Consider the following 11,853-nt stretch of genomic DNA (forward strand, 5'->3'; position numbering starts at 1 on the left):
CTTTATAGATGACTATATGCGAGGCTACTTTGTTTTTAAATTTTTTAAAATGAGTGATACTAAAAGTACCAAAATAAAGTAAAGGAAAAAATATTTTATTTTTTATTTTTTAAATTTAATTTAAATATTTTAATTTTAATTTTAATTTTGATTATAAATTATTTATTAATTTCTTTTCCTAATAAGTTTATTTAATTTACCTCATATATTTATTAATTTTTTATATTTTTTAATAATATATTTATTGACCTTTTAAACTTACTATATTAATTTATATTTTAATAGAATATTGACTTTTTAAAATTACCTTAATAATATTTATCTACTATTTTAATAATATTTTAATAATATTTTGACTTTTAAAATTCGATTAATAGTATATTTAGTAAATTATTTACTATTTAAAGCTATTTAATAATATAGGTAATGATTTCTTACATTATAATAGTAAATTTATTAAATATGTCAAAATCTTAATCATATATCGATGAATTTTTAAACCTTTATTCATAATATGACTTCGTTATGTAATGATATAGGAATTCTCTTTAAATTATAATTATAGATTCTTTGAAAATGGGACATGGACGTAGATTATACATCAATTACACTTGCTTTATTTTAATGTTGAATAATATGACTTCGTTATATAATAGTATAGGTTTTGTCTTTAAATTATAATAATAGAATCTTTGAAAAATGTGACATGGACGTACATTATACATGAATTACACTTGTGGTTATTTTAATTGTTGAAGTAATAGCAGGTGGTTATTTTAATGTTGAAGTACTGCCAACAATGGATCATGCCATGATGGGGAACATGAAGCTCTATATAGGCGATGGCAGTAAATTCTACCGCATAAATTTTAGTTCGTTATCTTGAGCTATCATAAGATATCAGGCAACAGAAATGGCTCTGGTTTCCGCTGTCGCGTTGGATTCCAGACTGTGTCTGTGCAGAACGTTGTTCGGTTTAACTCATGAGCTGAAGGCTACCCGTAGAACAATCCCAAATCTTGGAATGTGCAGGGGAGGGAAATCCATAGCACCTTCTATGAGCATGAGTTCGACCACCTCCGTTTCTAGTGAGGATGGGTTACCAAGACGCATAGGTGATCATCATTCCAACCTTTGGGACGATGATTCCATAGACTCTCTCTCCACTTCCTACGAGGTGCTTAACTACCTTCATCTGAATTTCTTCTTCTGCGTATTCCTTTTCTCCTTCACAATTAGTTCATGAATTAATTTTCTTCTCCAATTTATTGTATATGATTCAGGCACCTTCTTACCGTGAGCGCGCTGATAGAGTTATTGGGGAAGTAAAAGATATGTTCGATCTAATGTCAGTGGAGGATGGAGTATCCACCAGTCCCCTCACTGACCTCCATCACCGCCTCTGGATGGTCGATAGCGTTGAACGGTTGGGAATCGATAGGCATTTCAAAAATGAGATAAATTCCGCGCTGGATCATGTTTACAGGTCTGTCCCCATATCCTTATCATCATATTTAATCTATGCTTTATATATGGAATACACACGATTGCAACAAGAAAATTATTTGCCCCCGCAGTTATTGGACCGAGAAAGGCATTGGACGTGGGAGAGAAAGTGGTGTGACTGATCTCAACTCAACCGCCTTGGGTCTTCGAACTCTCCGACTACACGGATACATGGTGTCTTCACGTATGTCAGGGTTTCATTAATTAATTGTTCATTCAACTTTTCATTATAACTGCCATCTACGTGGAGAGATTGCCTCATGTTGCTTTATACATTGATACCAGATGTTCTGGATCACTTCAAAAACGAGAAGGGGCAGTTTACCTGCTCTGCAATTCAAACAGAGGGAGAGATAAGAGATGTCCTCAATTTATTTCGGGCATCTCTCATTGCATTTCCTGGCGAAAAAATTATGGAGGAGGCTGAAATCTTCTCTACAATGTTTTTAAAAGATGCCCTACAAAAGATTCCGCCCTCCGGTCTTTCACAAGAGGTGAGACGGTAATACGATACCACTTACCGTGATATTTCATTAATTGATGCGATGTGTATTTTTTAGTTTCAAATTTGTGGATCGCAGATAGAGTATCTTCTGGAATTTGGTTGGCACACAAATCTGCCAAGGATGGAAACAAGAATGTACATCGACGTATTTGGAGAGCACACTACATTTGAGTAGGCTCATCAATTTTATTTCCATATCATAAAGTCAACAATGCTTTTTTTTGTTTTAGTGTAGTTGAATGCACAAATACTACTTGGAGAGAAATTCAAAATCTTACTATAAGGTCTGATCTGAAGAGGGATGACTCTGAATAAATGTTAATACATGAACAAACACAGCTCGGCCAGGCCATGTGACGTTGTTTGTTTTCCTGGAAATCTGTATTTTCATAATTTAGTATCCATGTAAAATTTTCAATTGATTCCTGGCGCAATTTTTGGTTTAGGACGCCATATTTGATCAGGCAGAAACTGTTAGAGCTTGCAAAACTGGAATTCAATATTTTTCACTCTCTAGTAAAGAGAGAGTTACAATCTCTCACGAGGTGATGAGCTGTCATTACATATCGTTTGCAAATTAATTGGATTTGAGTCTTGAAAAATTCAAGAATGTAAACACGTGAAGTTTATATGTGTAGATGGTGGAAAGATTATGGATTCCCTCAAATAACATTTTCACGGCATCGTCACGTGGAATACTACACTTTAGCAGCTTGCATTGCAAATGATCCTAAACATTCTGCGTTTCGACTCGGATTTGCCAAAATATGTCATATGATCACGGTTCTCGACGATATCTACGACACCTTCGGAACAGTGGAGGAGCTTGACCTCTTAACCGCAGCATTTAAGAGGTGATAATTGCACGTACCTAGGGAAACCTATTTTACTGTGTAGCCCTAAGGCTCTTTGACTTTTGTTTTTCTTTCATATATATATATATATATACCCACACAAACACATATAACTACCTCCTCGATTTTGAGTAAATGTACTATGAAATTAAGAAAATGTATACTACTAATCGAGTGAACGAATATTACCTTTGCATACAAAAACCGACATGACTAATAGTTGTGTTTACAATGATCAGATGGGATCCGTCTTCGATAGACTGTCTTCGAGATTTTATGAGAGGAGTATACATGGCGGTTTACGACAACATCAACGAAATGGCACGAGAGGCGCAGAAGATTCAAGGCCGGGATACAGTCAGCTATGTTCGAAAATCTGTATGAACAATAATAAAACATACATATACAAATATTTAGGAGAATGATTTCACTGAGTGATGATCAGTTAATTTTGTTTTGCTTGTTCTTGTGCCTGTCCAGTGGGAGGCTTTTATTGATGCGTATATGCAAGAAGCCAAGTGGATTTCAAGTGGTTATCTTCCCACGTTCGACGAGTACCTGGAGAATGGGAAAGTCAGTTTCGGCTCTCGCATAACCACACTCGAACCCATGCTCACGTTGGGGTTTCCTCTTCCGCCCCGCATCCTGCAGGAAATTGACTTTCCATCCAAGTTCAATGAATTGATATGTGCGATCCTTCGACTGAAAGGTGACACTCAATGCTACAAGGTAATCCCCGTAACCTTTTATGTCAAAACAAATGAAATGGAATATGTTCTGGATTTATTAATTATTGGTATAATTTGGAATTGGAACGCAGAGGATAGTGACAGTGGCATGGTGAATGCAGGCTGACAGGGCCCGTGGAGAAGAAGCTTCGTCCGTATCGTGTTATATGAAAGACCATCCTGGAATAACAGAGGAAGATGCTGTCAATCAAATCAATGCTATGGTCGATAACTTAACCAAGGAACTGAATTGGGAGTTACTTAGACCCGACAGCGGTGTTCCCATTTCTTACAAGAAGGTTGCTTTTGACATTTGCAGAGTTTTTCATTACGGTTACAAATACAGAGATGGCTTCAGTGTTGCCAGCGTTGAAATAAAGAATTTGGTGACGAGAACCGTTGTTGAAACTGTGCCGTTGTAACCACACCTGAAATGTACATGAATAAGTTCCTAAGTTTCTGATTTCGCTACGTAGACCTGGAAGGTTGCCTACGGATCTCAGGTTCGTTGGTCAGCTAATAAAGACGTCCATATCATTATATGGAGGAGGTGGTAGATTTGAATGGGAGCATAGAAGATACCATATTACATTATAAAAATATGTGGCTTCATCTTATTATAAAATTTGTTCGTTCATGTCAATGTATTTTATTGATTATAGCCGATATCACTTCGTTGGAGAGTAGGATAATCAATCTAGAGGAAGGGACAACGCTAAAATTACTGAAGTGTTAGCATTAGATTTGAATTTGGACATGACACAATGTGGCGAATTTATATCCACAAAATTGATTAAACATAAAATAAAGAACATAATCAAATTAAAATAAACTCATAATACTACATCGTTCGTTTATATAAACATAAATGCTAATTTATTTTATTTTTAATTTTTAAATAAAATACTATTATAATTACATACGGGCGTTATATTATGAAGTTCTTTTTCTGATATTGTTGAGATTCATCGCTCTGGATTCGTCATGAATCTCAACAGTTAGTGTCGTTTTTATTATGCCAAAAATGTATTTATCAATCTCGCCTTTATTGCACCATAAATGCATTAATCAATCTATTCTTATCAACTTCCTCTTGTTTTGTACAGCTGAAAGTGATTGGAACTTCTCCGTCTACACAATCTCTCTCCACATGAAATATTAATCCTAACCATCGCTTTAAACACACTTACAAACACCAAGCTTGCTGAGTTGGGATTTGGTTTGCAGAAGGAAGGACTGAAGTCTAACACATCACAGAAGTTAAGACAATGAATTTTGGTAAATAGCCATGGGCAAACATTTGCTTTGTCATGTATTAATGTCAAATTTGTATGTTGAGATAAATATGAATGTAAAAGTCATTTGTGATGTTGGGAAAGTTAAAGAGCAAGAGAGGGTGAAAATCTATGAGGTAGTGGGGAGAAAATAGTGGAGGAAATATTGCTAGGCGCGTGAAAACCAATTTTACAGATATTTACTCGCCAGCCGAGTGATGTGTAAATGACAGTAAGTCTTTTGTGTTTTTCACTTGGAGCCAGGGTGAAAGTCTATGAGGTAGTGAGGAGAAAATTCACTTGGAGCGAGGGTGAAAGTCTATGAGGTAGTGAGGAGAAAATCCTGGAGGAAATATTGGTGGGCGCGTGAAAACCAATTTTACAGCAATCACAGTAAGTCTTTTGTATTTTTCACTTGGAGCTGCAACCTCCATTTATAACCTGAATGTATTTTCATATGTTTTGAAATATAATACAAAGTATGTTATGTTGATTTGGTTTTAAACAGTTATGAGTAAATTTACCGCAACCTTTTTGTCTCTACTCTGTTTTGCCATGACTTATTTCCTGTGTATTATTTAAGCCTATGTGTAGTTGTGATATCATTGGCGGAACATAAGACTTACCACGCAACTGAATTTGAGCCAGAGGAGCCAGACTCCTCTCCTCTACCCTACGAGTTAAACTTTGTTAGCGTAAAAACATGTGTTTTTACTAGCAATTGAAAAATTTTTTGAGGGCATTTTTTTAACATTTTTTTCACTCAGAGATGGCAAATCAAGCACAAGCTTGACTAATCCTCATATACCCCAATTTAATGGCAAAAATTATGAGTATTAGGCTATTACAATGAAGGCCCCGTTTTCTACTCAAGACATTTAGGATTTGGTGGAGAATAGTTTTCAAGAACCAGCAGATGCAGTAGCATACAATGCTTTGTCTCAAGCAGAAAGGGATTTGTTGAGGGACAACAGGAAGAAGGATGCAAAAGCCTTCTTCTACATTTTTCAACCAGATCATGAAAGTGTTTTTTCAAGGGTTGCAGCAGCAACGAAGTCCAAGATAGCATGGGACACCCTCCACACAGCCTACCAAGGAATGGAAAAAGTTAAGATAGTAAAGCTACAAATGTTGAGAAGAGACTTTGAAACACTTTGTATGAAAGAGTCTAAGAATGTGGACTCATTTTTTACACATGTAATTGGGTTGGTTACTCAAATCAAGTCCCATGGTGAGACACTTAAGGAAAAGCGAATAGTTGAGAAAGTTTTGAGAAGCTTTCCAGCAAGGTTTGATGCCATCGTTGTGGCCATAGAAGAGACAAAGGATCTCTCACAGTTCTCAGCGGATGAGCTTCATGCATCATTGATTTCTCATGAACATAGACTAAATAGAGCAACAAGCTCCTCATTAGAGCATGCCTTAAAGACACAAGTTTCATTTGGTCAAAGTAGAGGCAGAGAAAGATCATATGCTAGAGGAAGAGGAAGAATTCCACACAGAGATGGAAGAAGCAGCCCTTCAAGCTCAAGTGGAAGGGGCAACAATCGAAATCCATGTCAAGGCCCAAGCCAAAATCAAGCACAAGGTCAGAGGTATGATAAATCTCAAGTTCAATGTCATTACTGTAAGAAGTAGGGTCATTATGCAAATGAATGTAGAAAGAAGCAATATGACATTATTAAAAAACCAAGTGTGAATTTCACAAAAGAAAATCAGAACCATGATAGCATGCTTTTAGCTTGTAATTTAGCACACGAAAAACAAAATGATATATGGTATCTAGATTCACGGTGTAGCAACCACATGTGAGGGAACATAGAAATGTTTTCCAATCTAGATGAAAGTCTGAAATCTGAAGTGACATTAGGGACTGATAGAAAAGTATTTGTCATGAGAAAAGAAAGAGTTAATATCCTAACAAAGAAGGGGAGAACAAGTACATCTTAGATGTTTACTTGGTCCCCAGTCTAAAGCATAACCTCTTAAGCATTGGAAAACTCATGCAAAAGGGCTACAATGTCTTTTTCAAAAATGATGTGTGCACAATTTTAGATAGCCCTCCAAGTAAACACTTGATTGCAAAGGTTCAGATGACAGACAACAGAATGTTTCCCCTAAAGATAAGGTCAAGTTTGGAAGAAGAAGGTGCACAAGCACAACTATCAATGAACTCACAAGAGGATGGAAGAAAAGATGCAGTTGTCAAACAAGTAAACTATTAAGCAGAGCTCAAAGATGAAAATTGGTTATGGCATTTGAGATTTGGACATCTCAACTTTGGAGGTTTGAATTTGTTGCATAGGAAAGGCACGGTGAAGGGATTACCACTCATAGAAAAACTGGACAACCAATGTGAAGGATGTATCTTGGGCGAGCAGCATAGAGAGACCTTTCCAGCAGGAAAGTCCGTAAGGGAAAAAGCACCTTTGGAGATTGTCCATTCAAATTTAGTTGGGCTAATGCAAACACCATAAATTGGTGGAAGCCACTATCTATTGACCTTCATAGATGACTACACAAGGAACACATGGGCTTATCAACTAAGATAGAAAAGAGAAGTGTTTGAGTGCTTTTTCTAGCATAAGGCTCTTGTTGAGAAGCAAAGCAGACACTACATCAAAGTCCTCAGGATTGACAGAGGTGGTTAATTCATCTCAAATGACTTCCTTTGATTTTGCAGGGAGCATGGAATTCACAAGCAATTTACAACAAGATATACACCTCATAAAAATGGTGTGGCAGAAAGGAAGAATAGGACCATTATGGAAATGACAAGGAGTATGTTGAAGGCAAAGCATTTGCCAAATGATTATTGGGTTGAAGTTGTCACTTGTGCAACATATATCTTGAATACATGTCCAACAAAAAGCGTCTAGAATGTGGTTGCTGAAGAGGCATGGAGTGGAAGAAAGAATAATGTCACTCACATGAGGGTCTTTGGATGTGTGGCGTATGCACATGTCCCAGATGAGTTGAGGAAGAAGTTGGACAACAACGAGGAGAAATGCATATTTGTTGGATATAGTGGTGAATCCAAGGGATACAAACTCTACGATCCATCACCCAAGAAAGTCATAATCAACAAAGAAGTGCAGTTCATAAAAGAAGAAGCATGTGATGGAAGTTTAGAGAAGGCAGTCAATGTGAAAGCATGTATACCACATGAGGACAAAGAGGAATTGACAACAACAAGCAATTCCTCAACAGTGACTCCCTCTACTCATATTCAAGTGCAACAAAGCAGGAAACAAGTAACACCATCAACAAATAATAAGACAACATCACGTAGTCAAGCAAGTGCTTCTGTAAGCACGCTACAAAGAGAAACACCAAGTGACATGTCAAGCCCATCTCCAACAAGCACAAGAAGACCAAAATTCATAAATTTAAATGAAATTTATGAGCGAGATGAAGTTGATAGTAGTGTTAGTCTAAATTTATTATTTGCATGATTTTGTCATGTAGATGACCCAATCCATTTTGATGATGCATTCAAAGAAGAAAAATGGATTGTGGCAATGGAGGAAGAAATAGAAGCAATAGAAAATAATGACACATGGGTGTTAGTGAACCTTCCGCAAGGAAAAGAAGTCATTGGACTGAAGTGGGTCTATAAGACCAAGAGAAATGTCGACAATAAGATTGAAAGGCACAAACCAAGTCTAGTTGTCAAAGGATACAAGCAGTGGCATGGAAGATATTATGCCGAGACGTTTGCACCAGTCTCGAGGATGGAGACAGTGTGCACATTTGTGATGATTGTTGCACAACATAAATGGAAAGTGTATCAAATGGATGTAAAATAAGTGTTCTTGAATTCATTGCTGAAAGAGGAAGTGTATGTTGGGCAACCACCTGGTTATGAGGTAGAAGGAAAAGAAGACAAAGTGTATCGGTTGAGGAAAGATCTTTGTGGGCTGAAGCAAGCACCGCATGCTTAGTACAACAGGATAAATGCCTACTTTTTGGACAATGGTTACAACAAATGTGATGGAGAGCCTACCCTCTACATTGAAGAGAGTGATGGTAAGATTCTTATTGTGGTCTTATATGTAGATTATTTGATTTTTACTGGCAGTGTTGATTTCCTCATCGCTGATTTCAAACATGTCATGAAGAATCAATTTGAAATGACTGACTTGGGATTATTAAGATATTTTTTAGGCATAGAAGTGAAGCATACAGAAAATGGAATTTTTATTTCTCAAGAAAAATATGTGGCAGACATTTTGGAAAGGATTAATATGCAAAACAACAAGCCTGCACCAACTCCAACTATCATGGGGTTGATGTTGAGCAAAGAAGATTGCAGCAACAATGTCAATCTTAAATTATACAATAGTATGATAGGCAGCTTGATGTATTTGACCGCCACTAGGTGGGATATAATGTATGTAGTGAGTTTGGTGTCAAGGTTCATGGAGACACCCAAGGAAACACATTGGCAAGCAGCGAAAAGGATTCTAAGGTATGTCAATGGGACAAAACAATATGGCATTTTGTATGCCGCAACAGATGATTTCAGGCTAGTTGGTTACACTAACAGTGATTGGGCATGATGTTATAGCTCTGATACCACTTGTTATGCTCTTAACCTGCAAGACAATACTAGAACACCAAATATGCAAGGAAATATACCCAGAACATAGAACAATGAGAGATAACAACAAGTATTTTATTATTCAGAAAGCAATGTTCACTTGCCTCTTTGAGGGGGCAACCTCCAATAAAGTTGGGCTCAATGACAAAATAAGACATGATGCTCCTCGAGGGGAGTCTCTATCCTTTATATAGGATTCATACATGCAATACCATGGGGCGATACCATGGTTCTTATTAATACCATCTATCTAATACCATGGCCCATTTGCAACTAACTGTGGTCCCTTCATTAAATGCGAGTTAACCACTTACAATTACTAATATGGGCTTTATTGACTCTTTACTTAACTATAACTATGACTCGATCCTATTACATAAATAAGGGGGTTAGGGTTGGACCCTAACATGCCCTTCCCCATAAGAATAGCCTTGTCCTCAAGGCTGAAGCTGTGGAAACTATTGAAGGATAGTGGCTGGTTCCCAGGTTGCATCTTCTAGAGAGGTGTCTTTCCACTTGATGAGGACTTCCTTGATCATGCGGCCATGCAGGTGTTGTTTTCGTGTGTCAAGAACCTGTTTAGGTTGGAGCCAGATTGACCCTTCTTCATCCACTTCAGGTAGACTGGTTTGAATTTTGCAATTGTTCCCAATCACTTTCTTGAGGCATGAGACATGGAAGACTGGATGGATTTTTGCAGTGGGTGGCAAAGCTAGCTTGTAGGCGACTTCTCCAATGCGTTGAAATACTTGATACGGTCCGTAGAATTTTGGAGATAATTTCTAACAACCCTTGTCTTTGAGTGATGTTTGCTTATATGGTTGTAGCCTCAAAAATACCCAATCCCCTTCTTCAAATTTCCGTTTAGAGTGATGTTGATTTGCCTATTGCTTCATGCGGTTTTGGGCTTGACGAAGATTCTCTCTAAGGTGGGCCAGCATGGTTCTGCGGTTCTATAGGAGTTGGTCCACTACTTGTACGTTCAAGCATCCCTTGATATAAGAAGTAGGGGAAGGAGGGAGCTCACCATAAACTACTTCATATGGAGTCATTTTGGTGGTGGCATGATAGTTGGTGTTATACCACCATTTGGCTATTGGTAACCACTGTACCCAAAGATATTGCTTTTCTGAGGTGAAACACCTAAGGTATGTCTCTAGAAATTTGTTGACTGCTTCAGTCTGACCATCAGTTTATGGATGATAGGAAGTACTGAGTTGTAGTTGGGTACCTTGTAGCTAGGAGAGTTCTTTCCAAAAGTTACTGGTGAAGATCGGGTCATGATTAGACACAATGGAAGTGGGCATGCCATGCAATTTGAAGATCTGATCCATGAAAGATTGCGCGACCAAAGTCAGTGTAAAAGGGTGGGGTAGGGTGCAAAAATGAGCATACTTAGAAAGTCTGTCCACAACCACCATGATGACTGACTTGTTTCTTGACTTTGGAAGACTCGTAATGAAATCCATAGAAACCTCCGTCCAGATTGAGGCCAGAATGGACAATGGCTATATTGTGCCTGGGATTTGACTGTTTCTCCTTTGTGGCACTGGTAGACATCGCATTCAGCTACAAAAGTAAGAATGTCCTTTTTCATGCCTGTCCAAAAAAATGATCTTCAAGTTCGAGCATACGTCTTCTGAAAGCCTGAATATCCTACAATGGGTGATGAGTGCAACTCCGCCAAAATGTGGCTTTTGAGGGTGGATGTTGGTGATATTATGACTCTATCCTTATAGCAAAGAATCTCATCCTGCCATGAGTAGTGCGCTATGGAATTTGGATCTGCCTGCAATTGATTAATGAATTGGGAGAGCCAAGGATGTGAAAACCATTCCTTGTGAGCCTCTTCAATCCATTCTAGAATGGGAAGGGAAATTGCGAGCAAGGTACTTTCCTCCTCAAATTGGCGATATAACGCATCTGCTACAACATTTTCGCGCCCTTTCTTGTAAACTATTTGAAAACCATATCCCAACACTTTGCCGAGCCATTTATTTTGTTGTGGTGAGGATAGGCATTGCTCCAAACAATATTTAAGGCTTTGATGATCTATGCAAATTTGGAAATGTCGCCCCAATAAGCATGGCCGATAGGTATTTACTGTATGTAAGATGGCCATCATCTCCTTCTCATAGGTAGATTGTCCTAGATTCTTCCCACTTATTTATTGGCTCGTGAAGACCAGGGGTCGACCTTCCTGCATTAAGACCGCGCTAATACCTGTTATCACTCCAGGAAACTCTCCGAGGTTGTAAATCAGAGATGCCTGGTAACATATAATCTTCAATATTTTTCTCTGAACTATTGGAATGAAAGATGGTTTGGATCAAGTCAGATAACCATTTTAGCTCTATTCACACTCAAGACATGCATGAACACC

At 37.8% G+C, this 11,853-nt stretch overlaps 1 protein-coding gene across 1 annotated transcript; it reads left to right on the plus strand.

Annotated features, from left to right (window-relative positions):
• Positions 1–848: 848 nt before the first annotated feature.
• LOC149145814 ((+)-alpha pinene synthase 1, chloroplastic-like) lies at positions 849–4,213 on the plus strand. Its single transcript, XM_089446550.1, has 10 exons — positions 849–1,177; positions 1,284–1,486; positions 1,578–1,690; positions 1,792–2,000; positions 2,088–2,182; positions 2,458–2,556; positions 2,650–2,865; positions 3,105–3,243; positions 3,346–3,594; positions 3,716–4,213. Exons 1-10 carry the CDS (start codon positions 914–916, stop codon positions 4,013–4,015), a joined length of 1,887 nt encoding a protein of 628 aa, XP_089302676.1. The 5' UTR covers positions 849–913; the 3' UTR covers positions 4,016–4,213.
• The last annotated feature ends 7,640 nt before the right edge of the window (positions 4,214–11,853 follow it).

Source organism: Pinus tabuliformis, chromosome X (genome assembly GCF_031772625.1).
Source record: "Pinus tabuliformis cultivar Carrire ecotype Pingquan chromosome X, CPIR1, whole genome shotgun sequence".
NCBI lineage: Eukaryota > Viridiplantae > Streptophyta > Pinopsida > Pinales > Pinaceae > Pinus > Pinus tabuliformis.

What these genes read in the sequence shown, in the direction of transcription:
- LOC149145814 (XM_089446550.1), top strand. Translation starts at nt 914, where the DNA reads ATGGCTCTGGTTTCCGCTGTCGCGTTGGATTCCAGACTGTGTCTGTGC. An exon ending in CTCTCTCCACTTCCTACGAG is followed by an intron (nt 1,178 to 1,283) that starts GTGCTTAACTAC and finishes TATATGATTCAG; the next exon opens with GCACCTTCTTACCGTGAGCG. An exon ending in GGAGAGCACACTACATTTGA is followed by an intron (nt 2,183 to 2,457) that starts GTAGGCTCATCA and finishes TTTTTGGTTTAG; the next exon opens with GACGCCATATTTGATCAGGC.